This window comes from Strongylocentrotus purpuratus, unplaced genomic scaffold, assembly GCF_000002235.5.
Source record: "Strongylocentrotus purpuratus isolate Spur 01 unplaced genomic scaffold, Spur_5.0 spur5_scaffold_10, whole genome shotgun sequence".
Lineage (NCBI taxonomy): Eukaryota > Metazoa > Echinodermata > Echinoidea > Camarodonta > Strongylocentrotidae > Strongylocentrotus > Strongylocentrotus purpuratus.
Window position 1 is genome coordinate 7,341,000 of NW_022145595.1, and position 18,099 is coordinate 7,359,098.

The 18,099-nt window shown below is 36.5% G+C and overlaps 1 protein-coding gene across 1 annotated transcript; it reads right to left on the reverse strand.

Annotated features, from left to right (window-relative positions):
• Positions 1 to 12,265: 12,265 nt before the first annotated feature.
• LOC115921836 (flocculation protein FLO11-like) lies at positions 12,266 to 13,654 on the reverse strand. The gene has a single exon (XM_030980078.1). It carries the CDS (start codon positions 13,652 to 13,654, stop codon positions 12,266 to 12,268), a length of 1,389 nt encoding a protein of 462 aa, XP_030835938.1.
• Between the last annotated feature and the right edge of the window lie 4,445 nt (positions 13,655 to 18,099).

Consider the following 18,099-nt stretch of genomic DNA (forward strand, 5'->3'; position numbering starts at 1 on the left):
GATAGGGGAAAGAACCTAGAGAGGGCTCGCAAGCACTGCGTGCAAAAACCAATGGGATTTGGTGCATGTTCGTCATTGCAATCAAGATCGTTCTGGGGGCCAAAAGCCTGAACCCGATATGCCCCATAGACAATGCGTGTAATGCATGGGCGGAAAACGTACAGGATCTGTATTATGACCGGAGTTAAATTGTTTTTTCTCTCTCTCTTTATGTCTCTTTATGGGCCGTATTTGGTATCATTAGAAAGAAAATTTCATGGTTGTTATTGCAAACCACTCTTTTTTTTTCTATGATAATCCTATCGAAACACATGATGTAAAATAGATTTATAGGACAAAATGGCGTCTTAAATGGCCCCCTTGACCAATTTTAAAAATCCGGCCAAGAGGTGCCCTGCGTATTGGAACTCGGCATGTCACTGCAAATTTTCAAGGAAAAAAAAGGACGTTTAAGGGGCGAAAAGCAGTCTGAAAAAATGACGTCATAGCCGATACGTGTTAGATTCGGGCGGAAACTCGGCGGAATTCGTGTAGTGATCTTTGTTCAAATGCGATTTATTCACAATTTTCTGTGTGAACATATACTATACTTGGTATCATTCGAAAGGGCACTTCATTGCGGTCAGTTTGACACCATTGTTATCTTCGCGCAATGTATTGCACGCATTTAACGCGCTATCACGCAATGCATAGTAAATACATCATTTTTTGAGATAACTTTGCGCTGACATAATCAAATTTTACCAAACTTTGCGGACAGTTGTCACGTATATAAATACATGTGTGTGCCAAGTTTTATTGACGTAGGTCAAAGGATCGTAATTTTAGAGCAAGTTGAAGTTATTTTGGAATTTTCTTGAAAATGGCGAATTTGGAGGGCAATTTTCTCAAATTTGGTCAGTGATAGGGTATATAATTTTGTATATGGCTGGAAAGGGCATATCTTCAAGTATCTAAATCCAAAAAAGGGTACGGGTTTGCCAAGCCATTATGGAGATACGGCCACAGAGAGAAAGCCAATTCCCAGAACTTTAGAGGGCGCTATTTATGTTGTGCAAAGTCATTGGAGCGTGAAATTTGGCATGGCTATGTGCAATTATGAGATAAGGATACTGTGAGATTTAAATACAAAACGGAATTTATATGAGAAAGTTATGGCAGTTTTAGATTATTTAGGTGTCAATTTTTCAAGAATTTGAGAGATAGTTGACGGAGTCGGTTTCAGATTTGAATTTTGAGTATGAAGATGGCATTTTGAAGGGCAGGTTATACGTCGCAGATAAAAGAACATCTCTTGGACTATCTAGAGGAATTTGTTAGAAATGTGTAGGATCTAGGATAGTGGAGATAGGAAGGAAGAAAGAAAGGCCTTAAAATGGACCAGAAACGGACAAAATGGCGCCTGGACGGTTATGCATGAGTGATTTCGAAAATCGAAGAATGTAGTGACCTTGAAGGGATGTTAGAGACTATGCCTATGAAATGTGAAAGGAAAAGGACATGAGAAAAGCACCTAACTAGGAATAACAAACATTACGTGCAAAACGAATGCGATTTCCTGACGATAAGGAAAAGGAAAAGGAGGAAAAGGAGAATATTAATGGGGCAGAATGTGAACGAAAACAAGGCAATGACGAAGGTCGTCATTGCAAAGAAGAAGTAAGAATATTAATAAGAAGAATGTGAACGAAAACAAGGCAATGACGAAGGTTCGTCATTGCAATTACAGCGATGTCTAGCACAAACGAAACTACAAAACAAAAACACATATGTCTCTGATAGCGAGACAAGACGCAATACTAAGAAAGCCACAGGTGACCACATATTTGCTGTGGATCCCCGAAACCCCACCAATCCAACTAAGAGGGAAAATGTATCAAACGTTTCCCCCTTGAAAAGAAGGCACACCGGCTTAAAATAATCACACACAATCCTGCTTATTGTATGATAACTTTTGTTAAGTCCGGGAAATGTATACACTTAATTATTTTACATATTTACAAATGTGCGACCTCCTATGATTCACACGGTCAACCTAAACACAAACTCCCCTTTCACAGAAGAGGCCAAATATAATAAAACGATCGATAGCTTGACCGTAGTACTTTTGCGGAAACGACTAGCCCTTGATCATAGTCTTAATTCGTATCATACGTGTATATACATTGCTATGTAATATTCCTTTAACCTGGCTTTGGATAACAAGATATAAAAACAAAGATAATTAAAATATTAACCTCCATATTCGGATTTATAATGATTATCAACGTATTTAAAATTATACAGTGGAACTGCTTCCGAGAATTAAAGAACAAGAAAACTGTATGGTCTCTTGCCTTTCATAAGTCTCACATCAATATTCTGATATCTTCAAAAAAGAATTAATCTGTGTAGAACACGTTCCTTTCAAATGATTAAAACTATTGATTAAATACCGTCTTCTCTTTGAAAGAGACAGCATTTTTAATTTTTTTTAATAAGAATCAATTTCTCTTCGTACCTTTTTCCGGAGGTACAAGAGAACAGAACATTCAGCTTCGTTCAAGAAGATTTGTCATTTTTCTTACATGCATCCATAATAACAAGGAAAAAGATCTTTAAAAATGCTCTTATATCTATTCTTATTACATGTAAATCTTTAGCAGATTATGTAATAGACATATACTAGTACTCAACATCAGTTTTTAGGCATCCATCCAATAGGAACACCAATAAGTACTAAACGCATAAGTTGTATATTATATATATAACACGAGCAAATGATGGGTACTATTTTATGATCTTGATCTATGTCACAGAAGTTGCTGATTGTTTTACTTTACCCTGATATATTGATTACATTAGAAAATCAAAGATATATCAAATTTAAACACTCACATTCAGATTTGCAATACTTGGTACCTTATTCGAAATTTTATAGTATTACTGGTGCTTCACAGCATAAAGAGAAATCAATTTATATGATCTCATATCTTTCCAAAATATATATATATATTATCACTTAACAAAAAGAATAGTGCTGTATCGATACACATCGCTTTTTTTACGAAAGAACCAATTCAATACATTAAATGAATAAAGTCATTTCTTTCAGCACTGACAAACAAGAAATTCAGTATTTACTTTTAAAATGAAAAAAAACAAAAATCCAGAGAATTCAAATTCTTGACAGTCATTTTGTATAGTATTCTCAAATAAGGACAATGTATTATTCATTTCTCCAGTGCCGTGGGTGCTTGTCTGCTTGACATTAAATGCTGAGTCGTCCTATAAGATTCGATTGAAGTTTAGCGCCTCACAAGTCATAGGTACTCGAAATCTCGTTCATATTTATAACAGGAAACAAACAAAAAACCGCACAAAACCGATTCAGTATATACACAGCATTAATATTCACTTCTTATGTACTCGTCTCCAGGTATTTCGAACTGGCATACATTATGTAGAACAAACATTCACACCTGTCTATTTTCTTTTCTGAGGAAGACTTATTCCGATTTATTTTCTCCGAAGGCAAAAACAAGAAAAGAAAGAAAAAAAATCGGTCCTTAGCCTCCTGACATAATTATGGCTCATGTAAGTCCTCATTTCAGGACAGTTTCATTAATCTTACAATGTCGAAATGTAAGGTGTTTTCGTTTCTTCAGTGAATTCTGTTTGACATATGCTTAAAGCATTTTTTTTTTTACTTTAATCAACCACTTGCCTCCATGCCATTGCTGTTCCCTTTTCTCTACTTTCTAGTCGCAACTTGGTGCCCACCAGCCGGATTCTGGTCGATTTATGATCATTTCGTCTGATTTGATATGCTGTTTTCTCTAACAAGAACCGCTCTTTCTTTAACTTTGCAGGTAGATCAGTAACTATTCTAAACGCTGGGCGAGCAGAAAATTAGTAGTGGAATTACAACCTTTTAGATCCAAACAGAATCAACGAAAACTCCCCACAAATTATTAAAGGTAAGAGAAACATTATCACTCTCTGCAATTTCCTAAATGTGTGATATCAGATGGATAAGCAAAATGAACATGCCATTAAATGAGTATATGAAAAGATCTTAAAATCAATACATTAACACGATACTTTATGAATATTTCCTTGTTTTCCATTTTTTGTTTGGTTGATTTATTTATCATTTTTTAGCGCAATTTACAATAGTTAGTTGACAATTTTTGCAGCTCTACAAACCCCAACTTTGTTATGTATGATAAAATGTCATAAAATGTGACGTCATATGATATCATATAATATTATATACCATAGGTTTCTCCAGACAATTTCCAATTACTATTTTTTCAGTTGTTTAGATAAAAATGTTCATTCAATTTAGCATATCAGACTTTCCAATTCATTCCGTCTAGCGCATGTACCAAGATTCATTCAAATTCATCGGCACTTGTGGAAAGGTAATCTCGAGCATTCAAATGAAACAATAACCTTTAGAGAATTTTGGCTAATTCAGTTGAATGAACGAAGTACTAAATTGGATGCTCAAAAATGAATTTGTATGAACATCAGTACATTTACAGTTTGCAATCTTTCTCTAATAATATACACACATGTTCTGAGTTTGATGGTAATTCGTCCACCGGTTCTAATGATGTGATCACATCAAGCTATATTTGCATACACAATGAACCCCATGACCTGCGCGCAGTCGCAAAATGATGCCTCGGCTATACCGTGCGAGTCAAAAAAAAGTTTACACCTAGAAAATTGCTAATTATTTTAAAAATCATCTATGAACAGTAAATTATTAAACATCTTATGAAAGAGCGTTTTATCCCAAATCATTTGGTATCATTTTTGTGTGGTATGTGTTCATGCTTGGATGAACAGGAGGCATTTTTTGCGAGAGTGCAAAAATCGACTTGCGCCAAAGTGATGCCTACAGTATGTAATATGTTGGGATTAAAGTGAGAGAATGAATTGAATGTATCAAATGAGATAGATTTCATATGCTTTTTGCAGAAGCAAAGTCTCTCACACACACACACACACGCACTCGCGCACAAATGTTCGTTGATATTTGATATTCGATATTTGATATGTATGGCTTGATACATTTTGTTAGGGATGTTATTTGAATCTGCAATGACCGAATTAATACCCAAACCCAATTGTTTTATTCAAACATCACATAAGCAACTTTGGCGCACGTCGATTTTTGCACTCTCGCAAACAATGCCTCCTGTTCATCCAAGCGTGAACACATGCCATACAAAAATGATACTAAATGATTGGGGATAAAGCACTCTTTCATAGGATGTATAATAATTTACTGTTCATAGAGATTTATGAAATAATTAGCAATTTTCTAGGTGTCGAAGACGTGAAGACGTACCCAGGTGAAGACGTAGGGGACACATTAAAAACAAATATAAAATTAAAAATACATACGTTTCTAATTTTTTCTGAAATTTCTCGGCGAAAGGATGGCAGACACCCCCCCCCCCCCCCCCCCCCTCACCCCCAAAGAAAAAAGTCCTGTGCACTGGGTATGTTTCTCCCAGTGCCCCAGAATTGACACCACTCCTTGCAGTATTTTACATAACTTCTCTCAGTTTTGAAAGAAATGTCCTGTATAAAGGGTCTGGTAGGGGTATGAAAAGAATTAATTCCCATCGTCTTGTAAGAAAATCAGGTACATATATCGTCAGAGTTCTTAAAGGTAAAGACCCGTATTGGAAACGCCCCAATTTCAAAAAATGAAATGGAAGCTCTTATTACCAATCATGTGAAAGAGTATGTTTTGACTAATACATGATGATAAAAATTTTGCCGGGAAACCGCCTACTAATTGATATATTTGGTAAATTAGTTTATCTATTGGTGTGTGAGAGATAAACGCATGTGTCGCACATGGTGTGCGTAGTCCCATATACATCTTTCTGTGTACAGTGCTTGTAACTTTACGAAGACTGGGCCAAATTTCTTATCATTTTGACGATTCCAGAACCTTGCAGTACACACCAATACTTATATGCTAGATGATCAACCTTTTCTGATCGATTCCACCACTATATCATAGTCTCCTTATTTTTCAAATGCGGATAATTAAATAGAAAGATATTGTAAAGCTTTGACCAACTAAGACATTGTAAGAATGTCTGGAGAGCGCAGTTAGTGGTATCTTAGTTTCTGTTTAAAAAAATGATGTCTTGCTACCCCCCCCCCCTCCCCATCCCTCCTATTCATATAATCCTCAGTCTTCCCCACTTTGCCTCATTCATACTCTCTGTGAGGATTCTCCATACCTTTGACGTCTTGACTTTATTCTCCAGGGTGTCATAGAAGTTGTCATGAAGCGCAGTGCCACTGAGTTCTAATGCTGTCAATGATGTAGACGAGCAGATAACGTCTGCTAGGTCACGGGAAACTGTCGGACCCCATGATCTTCTACTCAACGTAAGAGTTTCCTATAGATGTAACAAAAGGTGTTCATATAGATTCTGTACACCTGATTATATTTGCAATAATTAATTATAAGAATCATTGTAACATTTGTGACAATCAGAGGTTCAATATACTAAAACTTGAAAGAAGCATATGGATTTTTTTCCTTATTAATTTCATCCATGAACAAGGGAAACGCTCTCGGCGGTCTCGCCTGCACAACGCAATTCAATATGATAAACCAGAACGTCAATGACGTAGCGCTCATCCGCATCTCGCAACAACAAATATCGTGAATTTCATGTGGTACACTTTTGAAGTGGTCAAAAAATAAAAATTTGATGCCCTGGAAGGGACATAATTTCATTTCATTTGCATAAAGTACCATAAATAATCAATGGAACAAAATCTCACAATTCTGTGTAGAAGTTTAGTGTTCCAAATTTAGCTCTACCAGATAAAGCAAACCAAATCAAAATCGGTCAAGAAATGAGGGAAAAGAAGCAATTTTTGTTATTTTTGGAATAAATTTGCATAAATTACCATAATTAATTAATGGAGAACAATTTCAAAATTCTGTGTAGAAATTTAAATCCCCCTCCTAGCCCTATCATATGAAACAATCAGAATCAAAATCGGTTGAAAAATAACGAAGAAGAAGCATTTTGAAAATCTTGATGTTGATGCCACAAAAAAGTCTAAGTTTGTTGACCTTAAATGACCTTTGACCTAAACTTAGTGACCTGAAATTCTACTCACATGATTGGGGAGACTTGATAACCCTATAGTTCAAGTTTCATTGACTAAGAACTTATACTTTCAAAATTATATCAAAAATTCAAAAACTTAACCTTAGGTTAAGTTTTTGATGATGATGCTACAACATAGTCCAAGTCTGTTGACCTGAAATGACCTTTGACCTTAACTTTGTGATCTGAAATTCTACTCACATAATTGGGGATACTTGATTACCATATAGTCAAAGTTTTATTGACTAAGAACTTATACTTTCAAAATTATATCAAAAATTCAAAAACTTAACCTTAGTTTAAGTTTTTGATGTTGACGCCGCCGTCGCCGCCGCCGCCGTCACCGTCGCCGTCACCGGAAAAGCAGCGCCTATGTCTCGCTTTTTGCTACGCAGGCGAGACAAAAATGAATAATTTTATACCTATAAAGGGGTATGTTGCATTTCTTTGATTGTGTCAGTACGCCATTCTGAAAGCATGGATACAACCACAAAAATTTATCTATGGCAAAATTATTTCTCCAAGAACTAAATCCCTGAAAATGAATCATTCACATATCAAAATGGGATGTCCAATATATCATGTCACAATTAATAGTGTTGGTTTGTCACTTGCGACATTTTTAGCAAATATTAAATTCTCACCATTGTTATCTTATCCATGATGCGGAAATACCCAGACACAGTATGCGCTGACATCTTGTCGTCGATTTGTAGTGACTTTTGTTTCGCAAAAATGTGCTGTCCGACCAATTTTACCGCATCTTCATCGTATGCTTCGAAGGTGACATCCACAAGGAAATTGGTGTTCATGTTATAGTTTCTGTTAATTAGCCTGTTAGAAATATCAATGGCCACTTTCTTTGTTTGAGATGCAGTAAAGTATAGAAGGTAGCGGAACTCTGCTGCTCTCTTAATCACATCATTCATTGCCTTTTCATACTGCTCGTGTTCAGACTCAAAACGAGAGGCAAGATACATGCCAGCAAGGTATTCCTGAAACAACTTATGAGGGAAGAAGACACTTACTGTTACAGGAATTGTCATGTTTTGATGTCTATCTTGTCTAGGAACTAATCGGTTTTCTTGGCTTAGTACTCCAACTCTACAACATGTCTCCATTGCTTCTTTACATGAACTGAAATCCTTTTTGGCATACACCAATTTCTTGTCCATGACTCCAGATAATGCAATTTTCCCAATTTGTGTGAAAAACAAGCCGAGCTGTTCATAAGATCGAGTTACAGTTTCCGTATCAAGATCTGTGACCTTTTTGGAAACGTAGTGGTCTTTAAGGGATATGATGATTTCTTGGAACAACTGAGAAAATGTCTTCAGCCTGCAAATTAATTCCCGTTTCTTGCTATCAGAATCCCGCCACAAAATACAAAGCATTGCAATATAAATTGGGAAGGGAGCCATGTTTTCTTTAATTACATCATTGTCTTTAATGAGTTTGATCAAATCTTGACTTGCCTGAGAGTCATCCGAAAAATATTTATTGATATAAATTGAAATATGTTCTTTATCAAATCCGGCCACCCCAATAAAAGCATATGTTCTCCTAAAATTTGCATTTGATTTTATTTGGTCTGCTTTCCAAGGTCGTGTTGTAACGAGGACCCTGCATTCTTTGAACTTTTCCGACCTGATTATCTTAGCAATGTCGTTCTCTTGTTTGACAACATCATCGTCGTGCTCATCCAGCCCATCAAATATAATGAATACCTTTGTGGGATTAGCCAATATGTATTCGTCGATCTGGTGTGGTTGTACCGAGTTACTATCTGAGAGATATGTCTTTGCGATATCCCCTACTGTTTGATTCCTTTCGATGTCACGCAGAGGAATAACAAGAACCCAGACAAACTCTTGAAAATCATCAGCTCCATTCGTCCAGTCCCATGCCATCTTGGAACAAAATGTAGTTTTACCTGCTCCTCCTTCACCTTCAACCATTAGACGTTTTGGTAATTCCCCGTTTACCATTGTTTTGAGAAGTTCCTTGTAGTCTAAGGGTATCTTCTTCGTTGTTCCCTGTTCGTTTCTAAGAAGAACTAAGTCAGTGTAAATCTTTTCAAATTCTAGAACTAAGCTGAAGTCAAGTGGGTCTGTCTTGATCTTGCATAACCGTGTTCGGTAGAAAGTTTTGAAGTCATCAGCACAACGGGTAACCTGTTCAGATGTGAGATGAACTTTTTCACTCGCGACGGATGCTAGGGGAGAAAATAATAATAATCTTTTAAATGACGCATTATTTGTCTATTCTGTATGCACCAACCAACATATGTTTTGTGTGCTTTTTCATTTACGCATACGCAGTTCAATTTTTTTCTGTTTCAATAGTGTACAGATCAATTTTAAAATTTACTCAAGGAAACAGGGTAATAATTAATGCGCCTCGGAATAGAATTTCTAGATAGACGGCGCTATAGAAATGCTTATAATTATTCATTATTATTATTAATATCATTTCTTTGATAAGGTTAATAAAGGGATAAAGAAAAAATATTTCACATGTTTATAATATAATACATGACTGTGCTCTACAGGTTCATTCAAATTTTCAGAGTGCAAAGCTACGATTTTGTTTTCTGTTTTCCTGTTTATAATAGTCTAATCGCAAAATAAAATTTATGATGGTTTTAGTATCAAGTGATCTAGTGTTAGGACAAAATCGGAATGAAGCTAACAAATAAAGAAAATTTGAAATGCAAACTTTCTGAGTGAACTCTACTTTTTTTCTGTATTTCATCCAACACCTGATTACTGGTACGTAAATAGACCCCTGTACATTCAGCGATTAAATAACAATTATACACCGGTTCAGTTCTCAGCCTACTTCTGAAAAACCAAAAAAGTCTAATCATGAATTAATTATCACTGATTCGAGACAAACTATAGTGCTGCATATACTGCCAACATTTAAAATGAATGTATTTAAACCCAGCGCATTTGAGTTATCAGGAATTAAAAGTGAAATTTTCAATGCCTTAACAAAATAATACTTGCTTACCAGTCGGAGCTGCTTCTTGCGGGAGATAACCACCTGTTGGAAAAATAATTGTATAATCATGTTGTTTTTTCTCAAATGAAAAATCTCCATACCAATTCAGCCAAATACTTATTTTCAATTACATTTGCATTGCATTTCTGCTTATAACAGTTACCTTCAACAATTTGTCAGTTCATATAGTATCCCCCCCCCCCCCCCAAGGAATGACAATAATGCATGACTAATGAACGTAAATTAATGAATTGATATAGAACAATATTAAATGTCCAGAAAAAGTCTTTAAAGTGCATTTCAAATAAACAATAACTTTACCTCTCGACATTTTGTCACCGAGTGCATCCAGGTTAACACCACGGAGCGTCGCAGTAATAACTTGACGACAATTTGTGCCATCTCTCTGTCTGTCCTTCCACTCAAAGAAAACCGCATTCAGTGATCTTGTGGAATCTAAGAGATTTCTGTCAAGAATGGTTTGGCTCCGATTGTACGATATACCAAGTCCAATGCACAGCTCTGTGTATTTTGATGGAGGTACATCGTAAGCCAGGTTTAACAGTTCTTGTTCTTGAATATTCGCTGATCTGAGTAAATAAGAAATTGGGAAGATAACACACATTTGTTCTTGTATGTCTGCTGATCTGTTTAAGAAATGGGAAATGATAAGTACTCTAGAAAAATAAACATGCGGAAGAATGAACATAATCGCAGAGCAGTGTATCAAAGCGTTATATTCACCAACGAGTAGTATTGCCTGGATTACATTTGGCCTGCGATTAGTCTACGGAGCCCGTATCCTGCCCGTATCCCCCTTTCCGTGCGGCCTCAGTACGGAGGCAGGAGGTGGCCGTGAATTTTCGTATGGATTCACAGGCTCCGCGGGGCTCTGCGGCCAATACAAAAAATGGCACGATGCTCGTAGATAATGTAAACACAAACATCGTAGCCCGTAGCCTCCAACAATGACCTAAAAATCGCACGAAAAATTGTAGATTTATTTATCGTACAGCGCCCGGGGTTAATGTAATCCAGGCATAACTGGCCTAACTAGTGTTTAATAGTGGATGGTTTTACTCTGCTATCGATAGTTATATTATATAGACGTGGGAATGATCTCTGGAAACTTGAACAATCTTTTATACGAGTCCAAGTAGGATCCACTCAGGTCTTTTAGTGACAATGTTTTCTACCATTGAGTGTTCCAATTTTAACGCATTTTCAAATTGATATGGCAATTTGGCATGGTTGAAAGGCCAGGTGCTTTCGGCTGGATTTTAAGGATAATAATAACAATGTATCTATATAGAGCTTTTCCCATATACACATATACATGTACCTCTTTTTCATTTCCTTCGATTTTCCATTGATGAACATTTGTTTGACGTTATGTTTTAATTGGATCTATTAGAATGTAAAGAATCACTTTTCATTCGATGAGATGTAAACAAACTGGTATTCCAGAGTGTATGGACATTTGTGGTTAACATATGAAACTTTTTTGGATTGTGGTAAATCACCAAGAAAAATGGAAAGATAACAAATCATTAGATGTCTTAAGTACTGCCCCTCACCCTTCAACTAAGAAAAGAAAAAGAAGGGAAGAGCAAGATGTCTACCTGTCGAATGGACCTGGATTTAGCTCTACATCTCCAGCCTTTATCAGGATCATCTCAGGGAGGCAGGTGCTCTCTTGCATGACAGGATCATCAGTAGTTCCTTTCAGGCGGCTTGAAATCTGCCTCGAAATACCCTGTTTTCCGTCAGATAGTGCCTTTAAAAGTTTGTGGATAAGCTAAATAAATCTACAATGAATATGTGCTCATACGTCAATTGTAACTGAAGAAACTAAATATGAATATAGATGTATAGAAAACAAAATATCAATACAATTTTATGGTAGAAAACAAAAGTTTGTCTGATCTAATACAAGTTTTCAGTACTAGAATATTAAGTGTAGAAGTTAAGAATTGTATACATGCATTTCTACACATTATGCCTGCATACATGTATTTGGTGTGGCATTGGGCGATACAGATGTTTTTGTTGTTTAAAAAGAAAAATTGTACACCTATCTCAAGACTGTTGAATGAAATCAGAGTTGAATAATATTACCTCATACGTACCTTTTGGATTCCGGATCTTATGGTATATTCTGCCTGCGCGATGTTCACTTTCTTGGGTTGATTGTTGTTCTCTTCAGTAGGAGTTATAGATGGAGTGTTGTTCTCTTTAATAGCAGATTTATTTGTAGTGTTGCTGTCTTTGATAGTAGATTCACTTGTTGAGATGTTGCCTTTGATTGGAGATTCAGTCCGAGTGTCATTCTCTTTGATGTTACATTGAATTGTAGAGGTGTTGTCTTTGATGCCAAGTTCAATGAGAGTGTTGTAGTCTTTGATGCTTGATTCAGTTGTAGTGTTGTTGCAATTGACGGTTCCTTCAGCTGTAGTGTTGTGGACTTCGATGGTAGATTCAGTTGGATTGTTTTTCTCCTTGATGGTAGATTCAGATGAAGGGTTGTTCTCTTTAATGGTAGATTTAGTTGGAGTGTTGCTGTTTGTGATGGTACATTCAGTTGTAGAGTTGCTGCCTTTATTGACAGATTTAGCTGTAGAGTTGTTCTTTTTCATGGTAGATTCAGTTGGAGATTTGATGTCTTTGATAGCAGATTTGGTTGAGGTGTTGCTGCCTTTGATGGTAGATCCAATTGTAGTGGTGGTCCCTTCAATGTGAGATTCAGTTGCGATATTTTGGTCTTTGGCGCTTTTTCTCCTTGATATTTTTCTCTTTGATGATTTGTCTTTGATTGTAGAAGGAGTGTTGATGGCTTTCATGGTAGATTCAGTTTTAGAGTTGTCTTTGATGGCAGATCCATTTGGGGAGTTGTTTGCTTCGATGGTAGATTCAGTTATAGTGTTGCTTGATTTGTAGGTAGATTTAGTTGCACCTTTTTTCTCTACGGTGGTTTTTCCCTTTAATTTTAAAGGTTTTCTCTTTGCTGTATTTCTCTTTGAGGGTTTGTCTGTCATGGTAGAGGGAGTGTCGATATGACATTCTTTTGGAGGGATGTTGTCTTTAATTGTAGATTCAGGTAGAGTGCTGTTCTCTCTTATACATGTAGTTAATTCAGTTGTAGTATTTTTCTCTTTGATGGTACCATTCATTGGAAAGTTGTTGCATTCTTTGGTAGATTCAATTGTAGTGTTCTTTTCTTTGAGTCTGGATTCAGTTAGAGTGTTGTTGTTTCCAATGATAGTTTCAGTCTGAGTGTTGTTGACTGTGATGGTAGATTTGCTGTTTTCTTTGAAGATAGCTTCACTTTGGGTGTTATTTTCCTTAATGTTCGATCTGAAGGTAGTTCCAGTTGTAGTGTTGTTCGCTTTGGTAGTAGATTCAGCTTTTGCCTTCTCATCCCTAACTAGCACCTGATTATCTTGCAAGTCCTCATTGTTTGTTATTACGTATGACAAAAGAAAGTAGGCTAAACTGCTGCACATAATGATTATTATAAGACATGTACTCCTCCAGGTAGATTCACCACCCCAGTTCAGCCAAGGCTTGGAACTCTCTAGCAAATCAGAAAAATCAACGACAAAGAAGAACATCAAGGATACCAATAAAGAGAACAACAGTAACAGGTTGAAGAAAAAAGGGAATGTAGAGTGAGTTCCATTGCTCTTATGATTTGTGGCAGATTCTGTTTGAGTGGTACCGCTGTCCTCTTTGTGAGAATCATTTGTGGTGTCATTATTAATATCAGATTCATTTAGGGTATTGTCCACTTTCACACTCAAGTCGTTTGGCTTGGACTCGCATTCATTTTCTGATTTTTCCTTCTTTTCAAGAAGCCTCTTTTGCAATAACTTGAGTCGCCGGATTCTCTCCTTCAATAACTTTTCTTTTTGCTCTCTTAAAACGTCTTCCCTGACCCAATGTATGAATCTTCCTATCCGCACCCGCCATTCACCAAGTGAAACAGGCATGTTGGATTCGTTTAGGAATCAAGCTTCTGGTTAACTGGTGTTCATAACCTAATGACAAGAAAAGAGATAAAATGTACATGTTAAACGTATCAATTCATTGTAAAATGAAGGAAAGCTGTTATTGTGGTTAAAACATATACATTTAATTTGTTATTAGGCCTGCAGTCCTACCTGCTATTTTGTAAACTGGGATCAAGCTCTATTAATCATAATTATGATAAAAGTTAAATTCTCTCTGTCTGTCTGTCTGTCTCTCTCTCTCTCTGTCTGTCTGTATGTGTCTCTCTTTCTCTCTCTCTCTCTCTCTTTCTCTCTCTCTCTCTCTTTCTCTCTCTCTCTCTCTCTCTCTCTCTATATATATATATATACATGTATATACCCCTAAACAAGTTTGTAAACTCAAGCTGGAACGATTGTAGCTCTCTTATCATGGCATAATCATCGCTTTATTATCATTATAAAGTGTGTTAATTCTTTGTTAAAATCATACCATATTTGTTATGGTGTTGCTGCCATGGAGTGTGCATTAAATTAGAATAAGATGCAGGGTAAAAAGTGAAAAATTGCCAACTGTCCCATTTGCAAGCTAAAAAAGATGAATAGGTTAAATTCCAACGGCATTTGAAAGAATACTAATTTAAAACTTCCCTCAAAACGAAAGGGCTTGAAAATGTGTTTAAATTTGGCCATTACAAGAAGTGGGTTATTGATGTAGACAAATGCTCATGTACCCTTTTCAGCTCATTTTATGTATGTTATTTCCAAAGAAAAAAGAAGTTATTCAGTCACTCAATAGTGTCTAACAGTGAAGTCTAGAAAAGAAACGAGTTTCCTTGCATAATTTGATTTCTAGGACAGTTGCTAACATTCATTTACACAGATAAAACATGTACGTGGCATATTCATAATTCCTGCAAAGTTCTACAGAATTTGATGTTGGCTGTAAAAAGGGATACACCACTTGTATTGTTAAGCAGAGCACTCTTCTTTCTTTGACATTTAAGAGAGTGTGATTTTTGTAAATGACATTGGGGCTATTAATTGTTCCCAACTGGTCATCCATGAATGCCGAATTCTAAAGAATCTAAAATTGAAATTTATGCACTATGATGTCATGTCAGTCAGTTTAGCTTCTCTTTGGTCATCAACTATCTAAAGCATCATGTCTAGGTAAACGACTGTTGAAAAGGCACAGGCAACTACAAAAAACATCACGACAGACAAATTTTCTGCTCCTTAGGGCCCGCCAGATTCCCCAAAGGGCCCTTAAAATTGGCACTTGATCAAACGAATGAGTTACAACTTCAAACCAATTTTACCATCTGGAAGCACCACACAAGGCGGGCACGCATTGTAAAATATTTTTGCAATGTTTTCTAACTTATGGCTTTTACTCAATTTCTTATTTAACAGTCAACATGAACAAATGATTCTTGAAGTCTTGCCGTACCACCATGAATCTGAACCATTGAACTACATACACACTATCATATGCTTCAGGTGGACATAAAGGGGTTGGGAGTAGCATTTTATTAATAATATCAGTTGAATTTACCATCCATTGGGGCTTAACTGCAGAATAATTCACCGTCCATGTTTATGAATTAGGGTTGGGGTCAGGGAAGGGGGAAGGGTTAGTACTAGGATTAGGGTTGTAATCAAGTTACATTCAACCCATTCAGCTCATTTTGGATGATCAATACATCCAGCTTTAAATAGGTTAGCATGGAAAGGCAAATTTATGATGGAATAATTGGCCAATAATAATATACCGATATGAAGATTTACCTTTTTAATTTCAATTTCATTGTCGATTTCATTTTTGTTTCCAACAAACATTTACAAATCAACTATAATCATTTACAAAGATTAAGGAATACATATTGGAAACGGACGGGTCAACTTAAAAAGCAATGCTTGTATAATTGTGGACCCCTCAAATAATAGTTAGGAATAATGAGTAATTGAATTTAAAAATGCATAACTAAAAAAAAGGAACGAGAAAATAGTAGAAAAAGGGGAAAAGGGGATGCCAACAGAGATGAGAACGGGACCATCTTCTTCCCCTGATTATTAACCATCTTTCACACTTAATGCAACTTTTGATGAAAAATGCAGACAGAGCAAACGTGACAAAGACATATCCATACTGCCCCTCCCCCCTAAACACACATCTAACACACATCATGAGCACACACATCATGAGAAACCCCCCCCCCCCTCCCCCGTAAAAAAAATTAAAAAAAAAAAAAAAAAGAATCTATGTCCCTCTTGCCCCCTCTAACTCACGCTCTTGCTCCACTTCACCACTGCATGACCCCTCGGCCTCAATATATACTGCCACCAACTGACTAATACAGTCAGAGTCAGACCAAACACCTAAACAAAAAATAAAGCACATATGAAACAGACTTTAGTTTGGGTATTCCATGATATATATTCCATGATATATAAATACCTCCTACAAAATGTGAGGAAAAATTGGGTTGTGTGACACATGCTCCTATATTTCACCACAGAAATTCTTGAACTAACTGGGGGGCGTTTCATCAAGAGTTTGTAAAGTTACGCATGACTTTACGAATGACTTAAATATGAAAAGCCAAATGTGATGCTCAATCATTATTAACTGCATCAACTAAAGTTGAACTGTGCAGATGTACATTAACATTCTTATCATAACAAACATATTCAATGCAAAGTATATTTTTTGGCCATAATTTAATTGAGGTTTTTGGAAATATAGTCACACTTTGTTAAAACATCAGGAAAATCTTTGGGCATCCTATCTGGCACTTCATATACAAGACATTCGTAAAGTCATGCGTGACTTTACGAACAGCTTTATGAAACACCCCCCTGTATTCACATTGAAGAAAGAGAAACTTTTGAGCACAACATAACCTTTGAAACACTACATCAGAACATAATCATGATATTATGTTCGAACCACAGCTAGTTAAGGTACATAGATTAACTCTAGTTCAAACTACATGTATATTGAATTTTGATGCAACAACTATCCTCAAGGATCTTCACACCATTCACAAGCATCACAAAGAGGTGCTAGAAAAATAACATATTACAATAAACAGGTTGCAAATTGTATTGTAACAGTTGTTCTGGTTGTTGCTGTTTTTGCGCTGTCAAATTTGGGGAACTGCTTCGAGGGAGTTCCTATGCAATTTTGGGGGTCAATTGGGGGGGGGGGGGGGGGTAATGAGCACTAAAAATAAAATCGTTTTTTACTCTCTTTTTTACTCAACACCCCCCCCCCCCTCAAAAAAATAAATAGATAAATAAAAAAAAAGAGATTCTATACATCGAAGCACACATAGCAGCATTAGTATATTTTTTGTGTATTAAAAACTGTTCAGACGACCTCAGTTGAATCTCAACATTTCAAACACCACTGTACAAAACTTAACTGAGTTTTATTGATGACACCTAAATAGCAGTAAAGTACAATCTTTTCAACTTACCAATGTTAGAAAAAATTCTTTGAAAATTCAAATCGTAAGTCTACTCTCAAACTTTCCGATCAACCACTTTGTATTCATTGAGTACATTAGCGTGCAACTGTGTGCGATGTTTGTACTGTGTGCAATTGCATGATCCCTCTCAGCACGTAAGCAGCTCCATGGCTCTGCTTTGCTGGAGTGCATCGAAGCTGGAGAGCGGTGGGAAGGGCGTGGTGGCGTGGTGGCGTGGTGGGACGGCGGGAGAATGAGCGTGTGAGACTCCCTCCAAATGCGGGAGGATTGACAACCCTGACTTAAAGCGGTCTGATTCTATGACTTCTAATCTAATACAATATGGATTGTTTTTTCAAAATATGAAATGGTATAAACTACTTACGTTAAGCAGTAGGCCATCCCCTCCTTGAGTTCAGGTGCACTGCGGCTTATTTCGACGTAATCCCTCAACTGCAAGTCTAACGATGAATATAGTCCTATTAC